The sequence below is a fragment of the Babylonia areolata genome, chromosome 32, assembly GCF_041734735.1.
Source record: "Babylonia areolata isolate BAREFJ2019XMU chromosome 32, ASM4173473v1, whole genome shotgun sequence".
In the NCBI taxonomy this organism is placed as follows: Eukaryota; Metazoa; Mollusca; class Gastropoda; order Neogastropoda; family Buccinidae; genus Babylonia; species Babylonia areolata.
In genome coordinates this window covers 22,369,250-22,384,249 of record NC_134907.1, presented here as the reverse complement: position 1 = coordinate 22,384,249, position 15,000 = coordinate 22,369,250, and the positions used below count along the sequence as shown (strand labels likewise).

At 46.2% G+C, this 15,000-nt stretch overlaps 1 protein-coding gene across 1 annotated transcript in view; it reads right to left on the bottom strand.

The window, feature by feature from the left end:
• The window catches only part of LOC143276641 (putative malate dehydrogenase 1B), an 18,323-nt gene extending 10,680 nt beyond the window's left edge, over positions 1-7,643 (bottom strand). The window contains exons 1-6 of the mRNA XM_076581258.1: positions 7,622-7,643; positions 6,103-6,215; positions 5,247-5,459; positions 4,773-5,015; positions 1,309-1,543; positions 527-702 (exon numbers count right to left, since the gene is read on the bottom strand). Of these exons, the coding sequence (XP_076437373.1) occupies positions 527-702; positions 1,309-1,543; positions 4,773-5,015; positions 5,247-5,459; positions 6,103-6,215; positions 7,622-7,643 (1,002 nt within the window). The remainder of the gene's footprint in view (positions 1-526; positions 703-1,308; positions 1,544-4,772; positions 5,016-5,246; positions 5,460-6,102; positions 6,216-7,621) is intronic.
• Positions 7,644-15,000: the final 7,357 nt, after the last annotated feature.

Genomic DNA, 15,000 nt, shown 5'->3' with positions numbered 1-15,000 from the left:
AGACAGGAAAACACAGTGAAAAGACGTGAAATTCAAGACAGGAAAACACACAGTGAAAAGACGTGAAATTCAAGGCAGGAAAACAGTGAACAGACGTGAAATTCAAGGCAGGAAAACACAGTGAAAAGACGTGAAATTCAAGGCAGGAAAACAGTGAACAGACGTGAAATTCAAGGCAGGAAAACACACAGTGAAAAGACGTGGAGTTCAAGACAGGAAAACACACAGTGAAAAGACGTGAAATTCAAGGCAGGAAAACACACAGTGAAAAGACGTGGAGTTCAAGGCAGGAAAACACAGTGAAAAGATGTGAATTCAGGGAAGGAAAACACTGTGAAAATACGTGGAATGCAAGGCAGGAAAACATACAGTGAAATCACGTGGAGTTCAAGGACAACAACAAAACCCCACTTTCCCTGACTAACCTGCTTGGTGTCTGTGAACATAAGCCCGTTGACGTTCCCCGAGACACACACACACACACACACACACACACACACACACACACAACCTTTCCGTGACTGACCTTTTTGGTGTCTATGACCTTCCGCCCGTTGACGTTCCCCCAGACGACGAGGTCTTGAACCTGATTGCTGTTCACCTTCAGCCTGTCAGCGATCACCGCCTGGGCCCTGCTCTCCACCTCCTGGCTCACCCCCACGATGTTGTGCCGGGAGATCTGAGACAGATGGAACAGGCTGTCTGCAGAATACAGGATACAGAAATCTACAGAGTATACAATAGTTTATTGACCCCCCACGATGTTGTGCCGGGAGATCTGAGACAGGTGGAACAGATTGTTTGACTCCCACAACAGATGGGACAGATTGTTTACAGAAAAACAGAATACAGAAATCTACAGAAAGCAGAATACTGTGTTGACCCCCTGATGTTGTAACAGGTTGTCTGAGACATGTGGGACAGACTGTCCAAAGAATACGCTATTGACCCCCTGATGTTGTAACAGGGTATCTGAGACATGTGGGACAGACTGTCCACAGAATACAGAAATCTACAGAATCCAGAATACTTTATTGAGCCCCACGATGTTGTAACAGGGGATCTGAGATAGATGAGACAGATTGTTTGACTCACACGATGCTGTTCCGGGGGATCTTCTTCTTCTCCTCCTCCTTCTTCTCTTCCTTCTTCTACTTCTCCCCCTCCTGCTCATTATCATCATTACAACACCCCTCCCCTCCCCTGTTCCCCCCACGCCCCTATCCTCTCCTCACCCTCCCCCACCTCACCCCCCCCCCAAAAAAAAAAGCAACAACAACAAAAAGAAAAACAGGATTTTTGACCCACTGACGTTGGGAGCAGAATTGATGAGCACCATGGTGTTGAAATTCACCGGGCCCCTCCCAGAGACCAGAACCCGGCAGTGCCTCTTGGCCGAGTGGTTAATGTACTGGCCGTAGACAGAGAATCGATCGTAGTTCCTCCACACCCAGGAGACATGGTCTTCATCGTTCCTCAACAGTTCGTCAAGCATCACGACGATGCTACAGTCGTTGAAAGCTTCCAGCCCGATGTCTAAGACCTGGTGACAAACAGAAAAAAACAACAATCAGGATATACTGGTTTGGAAAAAAAAAAAAGAAAAAAAAAAAAGAAGTATATATATTCATTTTCCCCGCTCAGTACTCATCCTCCCCCCTCGCCCCCCTTTCCCCACAAAAAAAGAAGAAAAAAAACACCACTTAGGAGCACACACTGTTATTCACCACTAATGAATATCCTCCTCCTCTCCTCCTCTTTCTTCTTCTACTTCTCCTCATCTGTATTTATATGGAAGAAGTAGAAAGAGAGAGACAGACAAAACGAAACAAAGAAGAGACGGGCGCAACAGCCGAGTGGTTAAAGCGTTGAACTTTCAATCGGAGGGTCCCGGGTTTGGTCACGGCGCCTGGTGGGTAAAGGGTAGAGATCTTTCTCATCTCCCAGGTCAGTAGATGTGCAGACCTGAAAAGTCATCTGAACCCTCAGGCTGCAGCACTAGCAGCCCCCCCCCCCCCCCCCTCCAAAAAAAAAACCCAACAACAAACAAACAAACCAAAAACTACCTCCTAGTTTGAGCGTCATCGTCCTTTACAAAAGACTAAGCTGTAACTGAAGTCCCATTGCAGTGGAGAAACCACTGATCATACAGCTCTCACTGTGCAGTTGGATGGAAGGTGTCAGACTGGCTGAAACATTCATCTGCCGATAGATTCCACGATCATACAGCTCTCACTGTGCAGTTGGATGGAAGGTGTCAGACTGGCTAAAACATTCATCTGCCGATAGATTCCACGATCCTACAGCTCTCACTTTGCTGTTGGAAGGTAGATAGATTCCACGATCATACAGCTCTCACTTTGCTGTTGGAAGGTAGATAGATTCCACGATCATACAGCTCTCACTTTGCTGTTGGAAGGTAGATAGATTCCACGATCATACAGCTCTCACTTTGCTGTTGGAAGGTAGATAGATTCCACGATCATCCAGCTCTCACTTTGCTGTTGCAAGGTAGATAGATTCCACGATCCTACAGCTCTCACTTTGCTGTTGGAAGGTAGATAGATTCCACGATCCTACAGCTCTCACTTTGCTGTTGGAAGGTAGATAGATTCCACGATCATACAGCTCTCACTTTGCTGTTGGAAGGTAGATAGATTCCACGATCATACAGCTCTCACTTTGCTGTTGGAAGGTAGATAGATTCCACGATCCTACAGCTCTCACTTTGCTGTTGGAAGGTAGATAGATTCCACGATCATACAGCTCTCACTTTGCTGTTGGAAGGACGGTGGCACACTGGCTAAAACATTCATCTGCCGACAGATTCCGTGAGGGTCTGGGTTCGATTCCCGCTCTCGCCCTGTCTCCAGTCAGATGGAAACATCAAACTGAGTGTGTAGTCATTCGGATGAGATGATAAACCGAGGTCCCGTGTGCAGCTCGCGCTTGGCGCACTGAAAAAGAACCCACAGCAACAAAAGGGTTGCTCCTCTGGCAAAATTCTGTGGAAGAAAAACACTCTGACAGGAACACAAATAAACAAATACATGCCCTCAAAGTCCGACCAGGCGCATTGGGTTATGCTGCGCTGGTCAGTAATCTGCTCAGCAAGTGTGGTGTGGCGTATATGGATTTGTCCGAACGCAGTGACGCCTCCTCGAGGACCTGTTGGTCCAACTGTAAGCCTGTGTCAGTCCCTGATAGCATTATTATTATCATTATTATTGTTGTTATTGATTTGTTGTTGTTGTTATGTTGTTGTTGTTTTTGTTATTATTATTATTATTATTATTATTATGAGCATTTACGCCTAATCTTGAAAATAAGCCCTAGGCGTTCACAAATAGAACACATATGGAAATATCAAAAAGGAACAATTGAATACAAGATACCAAAACATCATTAAAAATTATTCACCCCACACGCACCCACACACACACACACCCACAATACACACAAGCACACGCGCACGCAAGTCACAGCGCACAATCTTAAATAGTAACAGTCAAAAATACTACCAACAAATTCTGAAACTATCAAAACTCACTCACAAATAGTCACTTTAGTTCATACTGGAATTGGATGAGATGTTGAGAATTAATTAGGAAGGGAAAAGGTTGGTCTTCAGACTGGATTTGAAAGATTGCAGCGAAGATGAGTGACGGAGAGGCTGAGGAAGTGGATTCCAAAGAAAGGGGGCTTGGAATGAACAACTGCGTTGGCCATGCGTTTTGGTTCGAGCAGGGGGGATCCTAAGCATACAGGTGTCAGAAGAAGAGCGGAGTTGGCGTGAGGGTATGTAAGGATGAATGAGATTAGAAAGATACTGTGGACCAGAAGCCTCAATGGACTTGAAACAAAGAGAGAGGACTTTGTAAATAATTCTTTCATGTACTGGGAGCCAGTGTAAAGCATGAAGAAGAGGAGAGACGTAATCGAATTTTGAGGAACGAAAGACAAGACGAGCAGCATAGTTCTGGACTTTCTGAAGCCTAGCAATGAGGTAGCTGGGTGAACCAACAAGTAGGATATTACAATAATCCAGGCGGGACAGCACAAAGACACACAGCAGAGTTTGGGTTGCATCTTCAGTCAGGAGATGACATGTATGAGCCGAGCATTGACCCTGCCTTCCCCTACACCGAAAATCAAAACAAATAAATATACAGTGATGATATGGATACTGATATAGCAGCTATCCTCGGTCGGAGACCAAGCTCTAAGCGCTTTGCAAACACGGCGGGAGTTGCACAACAGGCTTCCTACCTGGGTAGAGCTGACTGACGGCTGCCACTGGGTGCTCATCATTCGTTTCCTGTGTCATGCAATCAGATTTTAGGCACGTATATGTACACACTTAGACAGACATGTAACATTTTACGTGTATGGCCGTTTTCTTTATTTACCCCACCATGTAGACAGCCATACTCCGTTTTCGGGGCTGTGCATGTTGGGTATGTTCTTGTTTCTATAACTGAACCAACGCTGACATGGATTACAGGATCTTTAACGTGCGTATTTGATCATCTGCGTGCGCATACAGACGAAGGGGGTTCAGGTACAAGCAGGTCTGCAGATATGTTGACCTGGGAGATCGGAAAAATCTCCACCTTTTACCCACCAGGCGCCGTCACCGAGATTCGAACCTGGTGACCCTCAGATTGAAAGTCCAACGCTTTAACCACTCGGCTAGTGCGCCCGTCAGTTCACCATCAACAAACAAACACAAAAGTAAACAAGCAAACAAACCAACTAACAAACCACCTGACCTGCACACCCCTCAGCAGCCTCGAACACAAGTCCTGAAGATCCATGGCCACCGCCTGGACCACGGGCATCTGATGATGATCGGACACCAGCAGCCTCAGGCACACCTCGGCACCACTGCCGAACACCTCGCCACTCAGCAGGGACTCCACCAGCGAGTAGCACACCGGCGACTCGGCGGCCGTGATGCAGACGTAGATGGCTTTGGAGAGCTCGCGGTAGTAGGCGTCGTCTGCAACCATCTCCTGGAGGAGAGAGAGAGAGACAGGTGGCGGAGTGGGTCAACACGCTTTTCTGTCCTGTCCAGTGCAGTGTCCGGCGTGTCCAGACCCAATGGTCTCTCATGTCTTGGCTGGTCATGGTTACATCATCCCACCCATCCCCCTACCCACCCCACTCTCCCTCCCCCTCCCCCCCACACCCCACACCATCCAACTCAACCCCTCCCCTCCCTCCCCCCACCTCCACCCCCTCACCTCTTTTGCTTGGAAGTTCTCCATCCCGATGTCCGACATTTCCTCAGTGGTCATGGCGGACTCCAGATTGTAGTAGGCCTTCAGGTACTCCTGGAACTCGTTGGCTCCTCCGATCAGCGAGGGTTTCCCCCCACGGTCCACAAGCTCCCGCCAGATGAGCGGAGACTTCTCGTGGGACCAGCCGTACTCTCCGCATGTCTCGAAGAGCCATGTCTGTGATGTGGTGTGGTGCAGGGTGATTTCAGATTGGTAAGGGGCGAGTGTTGCTGTCGTCATTACCATCAACGTCATCGTCGTCACCATCATCGTCATCATCATGAATCTTCTTCTTCATCGTCATAATGATACTTCTTCGTCGTCCTCATAATTATTCTTCTTAGTAATTGTAGTATCATCATTATCATTATCATAAGAAATGGGGTGACAGGAGGTGGTGCAGGGTGATGTGTGATTGGTGAGAGGTATTATTACTACAGTTGTTTTTAGTAGTATGCTTATCTTTTCTTTTCTGTTTTTTTGTTTGTTTTTTATATCAGTATCATCATTAGTAGCAGTAGTAGTAGTAGTAGTAGTAATAGTAGCAGTAGTAGTAGTAGTTGTTGTTGTTGTTATTGTTATCCTTATTCTTCTTCGTTATAGTAGCAGTAGCAGCAGCAGCAGTAATAGTAGTATGCTGAGAGAGACAGACAGAGAGAGATAGACTCACTCAAGACAAAGTTAGTGGAGAGAGAGATACAGACAGACAGACACAGAGACAGAGACAGACACGGAGACAGTGAAAGGACTCACTCAACGCAGAGAACAACAACAACAACAACAACAACAACAACAACAGACACAGGCCACCAAAACCTACACGCCACTCCTCGGGGGTCTGAATGATTTTGTGCACATGGAAAGAAGGCAGGTTTTTCGCCAGGTAGTCCCCCAGCATCTCCACACGGGCAAACAGCGGGCAGTCGGAACGACCTGACGAAAAAACGCGCACACATGCACACACACATACACACGCACGCATGTACACACACGCACACGTACACAAGCACGCATGCACGTACACACACATACACACACGATGGTGACAGTGTGTGTGTGTGTGTGTGTGTGTGTGTGTGTGTGGAGGGGCAGAGGTTGCATGTGTGTTGTGTGTATGTTAGTGCACAGAGTATGAAACGTATAACGTGTATGTTAGTGCACAGAGTATGAAACGTTTAACGTGTATGTTAGTGCACAGAGTATGAAACGTATAACGTGTATGTTAGTGCACAGAGTATGAAACGTATAACGTGTATGTTAGTGCACAGAGTATGAAACGTTTAACGTGTATGTTAGTACACAGAGTATGAAACGTTTAACGTGTATGTTAGTGCACAGAGTATGAAACCTGGAAAACGCTTCCAATTGCAAACTCGTCTCCCTGACCAGCATCTTCTGTGAGATCGAGAAGCACGCCGTAACCAGCTGTACTGTGAAGAATCTTTCGCGACACTAGTTCCTCACAGACAGACGACACGGTTTTGGAGCTGAAAGAACCGCCAGATGTGGACTGGTGGGGTGGCTGTGAACGCCGAACAGAAGAGCTGGGACAGGTTGTAAGCCCCGGACGGTTTCCTTAATAAGTACACGAGATAGCTGTTAATTGAGAATGCGGGACTCAGACTCGCCTGATCATGCTTGATTTCTCGGCCTTCAACGAGACCCTGTCTGAACGCCTCCTGTTGAACCGACCATTTGGCAAAGGCGGGTAACCCTTGGGCTGGATGTACGCCTTGTTCTCAATACAAACCGAACACAGCGAATAGTTGTGGACAGATCACATACGGACCCAGTGCCTGTCATCAGCGGAGTCCCGCAAGGGACAGTTCTGGAACATTTGTTATCCTTTTGATGTAGATCGACGTCCCAGGTTTAAACCTGAGTAAAGCTGTTGAAGTTGAGGGCTGTGTTGGTCGGGGCCTAGCCCTGGGGGCCGTCACAGTGGCCAGACTGGCCTGGATGGAGGCCTGAAAACTGCTTCAGCTTTTTTCTTTTAAAATCCCTGTCCCCATCTCTACTACTTAAAAAAAAAAATTATTTACTTTGCACCCACAGCGTCGTGTAGACATCGTCGATAAAGATCATCTTGTGACAGACGACGATCAACAATTGAAGAGTGAAAACAAACAGTAGATCTGGATCTATGCAATAACTCAAACAAGAAACCCTGTTTCCAATGTTTCAACAACCGCAGCTAACAAAACAATCATTAGCACTATAACACATCACTGTTAAAGAGAAGAAAAAAAAGAACAAATCTAGCTTTTCAGAAAAAAACCCCACAACTAAATCAAGAAATACACGTATAGAAAAATTAGTTGCTTTTTAAATGTACAAACCAGCAATCACAAATTTCGCCATTTTGTCTGTTAGACTTCACGTTACTGTAGAACTTTCCGGACGCAGAGCTTTTCAAATGACAGAGAAAAACACATTTGTCATACATTTCCGGACTTGATTTTGCGATCCAAGATTAGCGTGCGGGAACAGGAGCGCATGCAACTACTTCATAACATCACGTCATTCTCTCACGGAAACGTCACACACAGACACACTCAGACAACACACACAGACACTCGCACGTACACAGACACACACACACACACCACACACACACACACACACACACATTTTCGCTGATGGTTGATACGCCGATATTATTTTTTCCTTCAACAGCTGATAAAAGCGCTCGATGCTGTTTGCCGAATACTTCGTAGAACCCGTGGTATTTCCGTCCAGAATTATGATAACATCCTTTGGCAACACCAGTTCATGTGGTAAGACCTTTCATTGGGAGCCGTTCAAAAATGATAATTATCTCCGTCAATGTTCACAGTCCGGTTTGTGTGTCTGTGAACAGTTTTAAGCAACGTGTTTCAGCGCAGCGTCGAGCTGAATGTTGTGGTCAGATAAGGCGCTTGCGACACTTCATCCTTGAGACTGTCTGTCTCTGTCTCCGTCTCTCTCAGTCTGTCTGTTTCTCTCTGTCTCTCTCCCGCCCTCTCTCTCTCTCTCTCTCTCTGTGTTCTGTATCTGCCCCCCTCCCTTTCCCTTCCTCTCTTCTGTCAAACCAAAACGCACACAAGGCCACCAACATACACGTAGCAAGGATGCAACGTCAGATACAGAGCTCTCTTGATGTTCGATCCTCTGCTGGCGTATTGATCTGTCTTGACCTGTATATTGATCTGTATTTTGAGGGGGGAGGGTGGGGGGTTAGGGGGGAGGGAAAACACGATTTTCCCTGCTGATTAGCATGATTGATTCTGTCTCATGGCATCGGGTTTGGAAATGGGACGCGGACTGGTTTCAGTGCGGAAAGGCACTGTCCCGAGCACTGTCTCTTACTTCTCTGTGTGTGTGTGTGTGTGTCTGGGGGGGGGGGGGGGGGGGGGAGAGGAGAGGGGGGGAGTTTGTGTGTGTGTGTGTGTGTGTCTAGGGGGGGAGAGGAGGGGGGGATGGAGTTTGTGTGTGTGTCTGGGGCTGGGGGAGAGGGGGTGATGGTGGTGTGTGTGTGTGAGGGATTGTTTGTGTGTATGTATGTGTGTGTTGCGTGTGTATGTGTGTGTGAGTGTGTGTGTGTTTGCCTCTCTCTCTTCACAAATTGAGCCAACCATTACTTATGGTGCTGAAATTTGGGGACTCTGTGATAATAGAGATAAAAAAAATTATAGGAAAAAATGCATACATATGCCATCAAACGTTTTCTACAAGTCCCAATGCATGCGTCAAATACAATAATGTACGGAGAAACTGGTAGATACCCTTTATTTGTAAAATCATAATTATGTTAAATGTATAAAGTATTGGTTGAAGTTATTAAGGGCTGTCAATATCAAAAATCTGTAGACAGGCTCATGGAATGTTATTCGTCGAACAGGACAAGGGAAGTAACTGGGCATACTTCGTGAAAAGATTTTGACTGTGCTTGGATTTGTGGAGTGTGGATGTGTCAGGGACTGGGATTTGAAAAGGGCTTTGTTTCGGAATTGAAAGACAGACTTATAGCTTCATATATAAACAAAACTGTCATTCTAAATTGGAAAGTTTTGAAAAATATGTTTTGTTTCTGATTTTTAAAAGTATGCTCGAGCCGGAAAAATATATCAGGGTTGTAACAAATAGATGGCAGTTTCAGTTTCAGTAGCTCAAGGAGGCGTCACTGGGTTCGGACAAATCCATATACGCTACACCACATCTGCCAAGCAGATGCCTAGCCAGCAGCGTAACCCAACGCGCTTAGTCAGGCCTTGAGAAAAAAAAAGGTGAATAAATAATAGATAAGCTTACATAAATAAATAAATAATAATTATGATATAAAAAAGGTAGTAGTAATGATAATAATAATAAAGTAATAATAATAAATAAATAAATAAATAAATAAGACAACAATGATGATAAATAAGCAAATAAATGTAAAACATGAAGACACACATTCACACATACACCCACACATGCATAACAGATATGCACCAAACATGCAGTTTCACAGATATGAAAGCAGTCAAATACATATAAACGTACATGAGCTCCAACACACACACACACACACACACACACACACACACACATTACCCTGCACCTCCTCTACCCCTAGATGGCAGAGAATAAGTAATGCCAGATTTAGACTGAGAACGCTTGGCTTAAACACGCATCCAAGATTTTTTTTATACTGACCCATCCACACTCTCCCCTCGTCCAATGTGCAGGCTCCAAAGAGAGGATGAAATACATTTTTTATTTGATTGTAAATAATATGATGATATTCGTGATAAATGCGTCATCTTCCAAACAAGTATTGCAAGGAGCAGGGATGTCACGTGTGTGCTGAAAATGAATTTTGATGACGATACAGTAAGATGACTGGCGAAGTTTATTGCTGAAGCATATAGTATTCAAAAGAAAAGTAACAAGTGTTAAGAGCTGTAATACCAAGATGATCAAAAGGAGAAAAAGAAAGAAAGATTTTTGATTATATTAACTTGAAAAATGGATGGTCAAGAGTTAGTTTATTTATCTACAAGTTGTTGTTTTTTTTCTTCTGTTTGATTTTGTGTAATTGTTTTCACCATTGTTGTTCTGATCGTACCCCCACGTCACTGGAGCTGTACAGCTAATGACATCATATAGTTCAGTGTTCAGTGTTCTCTCTCTCTGTCTCTCTCTCACTACATGTTTATGCGAGCGCCCGCACGTTTGTGTGTGTGTGTGTGTGTGTGTGTGTGTGTGATCGCGTTCGTCACTTTACAATCGCGTGTCAATGACGTATGTGTAAATGACGTGTGAGTGACGCATCCATGCCTCCCACCACCCCACCACCTCCCCCCTGTCCCTCCATCCACCCCCAAACCTTCCCGCGTTCCACACCCACACCCCTCTACTACTTTCCCCCTCCCCCCACACCCCTACCCCTCCCCCAACACCCCCCTCCAACCCCACCCTACCCCAGTGCCCATTTCTCAACCTCTATCAGCACCAGCCATAGTTCTACCTCCACCCCTCCCCCATAGCAGCAATAGTGGGTGTCTTGCCATTAAAGCCCCTCCCCCCAAAAAACCTGGCGACTCACTATCAATCACTGTGGTGTCGGAGGACAGGGGGGAGGGGAAAATCGATGATGGACACAAGCCGGTCGTGTGTGACATCGATGATACCTCAGCAGACAACCATCCCAGATCAGCCCGGTGTCACGGGAGATTTTTAGCCCCCCCCCTCTCCACCACCCCTACCCCTAACATCCCCAGTCCAGAAAAAAAAAAAAATCATCGAAGGAACACGGAATTTTAATTCTGGGGTGAATGTTTTAAAACGAGAAATGTAATCCGGAGTGACGAAAAAAAAAAAAAAAAAAAAAAAAAAAAGGAAGGAAGAAAGTATGGGAATGCCCCCTGAATTCAAATGAATAAAATACATAACTGACTTAATTCACAGATTACTTGGTTAGCTAGTACATTAGAAGCTAACTTACAAAATGACGAAGTATGTAAGTAAGAAACCAGCTACCTAATTAACAAAATAACTAGTTGTGAACAACAAAATTTCATGGATAATAATTTAAAACCGAACAAATAATGAATGCATGAATAAAAAAAAAAATAAAAAAATAAAAAAAACCTGCATAAAGCCATACAGTCATTTACTGCAGGAAGAAATAATTCACAGTAAATCTATGTAAGAAGCTAAACGTCAGTAAATGAATAAATAAATCAATCGATCGATCAATGATTAACACTGAAAAACACTGTGACTGCAGAATACATGCATGTATATTACTCCGGGATACGTTTCCCTAGGGATAGCAAAATTCTCGCCTTACACCGGCTCACTTGCGCGAGGAAGAGAGGAAGTGACGCTTCAGGTCGTGAGAAGCAGACGTGAAAAGGACGGGCGTCCACAAAATGGAAAGAGCGTTTTGGCAGGTGAGTGAAGAGTTGTGTTTACCACTTAGAGGCGTGTTTGGTTATTTGTGTGCCAGTATTGTTGTTCGGTGTGTGTGTGTGTGTGTGTGTGTGTGTGTTTGGGGGTAAAGTCCAAGTTTAGCATCCTAACTCATTGCACCTATTTTACAGGCGATTTGTGTGCATGTATGAAACGATATTACCATTAATAGAGGTTGTAACCCATCATATTTTGTACCTTATTCTACTCAGTTTTGGTGCGTATTCAGTCACTAAACTAACGTGCCACCTTCTTGCTTTTTCCGTTTTTCGTCCCACAAACCATGGAAATGTAATCAATAGGTGCAATGATTTAGCTTTTTAAAGTTGGACATTAACGTTTGTTGGTATTCTTTGTTTTTTGGTTGTTGTTTTTTTTGTTTTGGTTTTTGTTTTTGTTTTTGTTTTGTTTTGTTGTTGTTTTTTTCAGTGTATCATTCGCTCCGATTGTTTTATTCTTTTTAAATCAATCAAGTGTGCTTCTTCAACTTTCCCTGTTCGTTCATTGTTTGTCAGGTAAAACTTCCCGTTGCTTTCGTTCGTTCGTACGGCTGTCATCCTTTCCTCCTCCTCCTCCTCCTCCTCCCCTCTCTCTATCTCTCTCTCTGAGGCATAAAATCTGCTTTGCGAAGCTCAGATTGAGAGCATTGGACTGAATGCCAACAGAAGATGGTTCGCTTCAGACGTAGCAACATCTTGCCCAATGTATGGCGAAAGCCCAGAAGATGAAAATCGTTTAATATGTAACTGCAAAAGATACGATGAATTGCGAAAAAAAACTGTACCATTTTTAATGCAGCTCCAGCGCAGAGAAAAGATTTGTTCGGCATACTGATGACAGAAAATGAAGATTTGATACTTTCACTTGCAAAATATGCATCTGAGGCAATAAATATACAGAAAACGTCCTTCATCGGTCCAAATCCTCATTAATCAATTAAAAATTAGTATGCGTTCTGTGAGGAAAAAAAAACATAGATAAAAAGGAAGGGCTACATTTGGATGGTCAGTCTCGACATTGTAATTATTTGATGTGTTCGTATTGATATGATGGATTTTGATGTTCAGGCATAAATAATTATTTCAGGATTTATATGTACTTTAGTATGTGTTGGTGTTGATATGATGTGTGTCGATGTTACATGCGTAAATTAATATTTATTATATGATTTATCTGCACTTTGTTTTCTGTGTACTGTCCATACCTTGAAGACGAACAACTGAAAAAAGGTACATTACCCCCCTGTCACTTGTACTTTAATGACAAAGTGCCGAAGTGTCGCAAATTCCTTATTAGCTTAAGTTGTTTCAGTTCTGTTGTTTGGTTGTTGTTTTTTTTTTTTTGTTTTTGTTTTTTTTCCTTTCTGTTCCATTTTACTTGTTTTGCACCATTTTGTTCTGATTAGTACCTACTATGTCACCAGAGCTTTTCAGCTAATGACATTAAACATTTCAGTGTTCAGTGTTCTCTCTGTCTTTCTTCCATAATTGAGTTATGTTCATGTGTTAGCACCCCTTTATGAGGGGCAATGACCTACACTTAATAAATTATCTGTTTCCTCCCCCACCCCCACCCCCACCCTCTCTGTCTCTGTCTCTCACTCTCTCTCCCCATCCCTCTCTCTTTGTGTCCCTCCCTCTCTGTCTCTGTCTCTCTCTCTCACTCTCTCTCCCCATCCCTCTCTCTTTGTGTCCCTCCCTCTCTCCCTCACCCCTCTCTCTCTCACACCCTCTCTCTCTCCCTCTCCCCCCTCTCTCTCTTCCCCCCCTCTCTCTCCCCATCCCTCTCTGTGTCCCGCCCTCCCTCTCCCTCACCCTTCTCTCTCTCACACCCTCTCTCTCTCCCTCCTTCCCCTCTCTCTACCCCCTCCCCCCTCTCTCTCCCCCCATCCCTCTCTCCCCCATCTCTCTCTCCCTCCCCCCTCTCTCGTTCCCCCTCTCTCCCTCCCCCTCTCTCTACCGCTCCCCCCTCTCTCTCCCCCCATCCCTCTCTCCCCCATCTCTCTCTCCCTCCCCCCTCTCTCGTTCCCCCTCTCTCCCTCCCCCCCCTCTCTCCCTCCCCCCTCTCTCGTTCCCCCTCTCTCCCTCCCCCCCTCTCTCCCTCCCCCCTCTCTCGTTCCCCCTCTCTCCCTCCCCCCCCTCTCTCCCTCCCCCCCTCTCTCCCTCCCCCTCTCTCCCTCCCCCCTCTCTCCATCCCCCCTCTCGTTCCCCCCTGTCTCCCTCCCCCCTCTCTCGTTCCCCCCCTCTCTCCCTCCCCCCCTCTCTCGTTCCCCCTCTCTCCCTCCCCCCTCTCTCGTTCCCCCTCTCTCGTTCCCCCCTCTCTCCCTCCCCCCTCTCTCGTTCCCCCCTCTCTCGTTCCCCCCTCTCTCCCTCCCCCTCTCTCTCCCTCCCCCCTCTCTCGTTCCCCCTCTCTCGTTCCCCTCTCTCTCCCTCCCCCTCTCTCTCCCTCCCCCCTCTCTCGTTCCCCCTCTCTCGTTCCCCCTCTCTCTCCCTCCCCCCTCTCTCGTTCCCCCCTCTCTCGTTCCCCCTCTCTCCCTCCCCCCTCTCTCGTTCCCCCTCTCTCGTTCCCCCTCTCTCTCCCTCCCCCTCTCTCTCCCTCCCCCCTCTCTCGTTCCCCCTCTCTCTCCCTCCCCCCTCTCTCGTTCCCCCTCTCTCTCCTCCCCCCTCTCTCGTTCCCCCTCTCTCTCCCTCCCCCCCTCTCTCCCTCCCCCCTCTCTCGTTCCCCCTCTCTCGTTCCCCCTCTCTCTCCCTCCCCCTCTCTCTCCCTCCCCCCTCTCTCCTCCCCCTCTCTCTCTCCCTCCCCCTCTCTCTCCCTCCCCCTCTCTCGTTCCCCTCCCCCCCTCTCTCTCCCCCATCCCTCTCTCCCCCCATCTCTCTCTCCCTCCCCCCCTCTCTCGTTCCCCCTCTCCTCCCTCCCCCTCTCTCTCCTCCCCCTCTCTCTCCCTCCCCCTCTCTTCTTCCCCTCTCTCCCTCCCCCCTCTCTCTCTCCCCCTCTCTTCATCCATACCTGAATACTTCTTCTTCTCTAAACTCTCATCCCTTCTCTCCGTTCGTTCATTCACGTTCTCTCTGTCTAAACCTCCCATTTGAGATCAACTACATGTACAACAGCTTCTTATTGAATATTAGAGAATATCTCAACATATCAACTCATTAAACTGTCATTATCATCGTCAAACTAAAGTTGCTATGTGACCAAGTCCCTTTCAATCTTTCGTTCTTATGCATTGCTAAAATACTTTCACCTACACATATCACCGTTCAATTACGTCTCATACTCA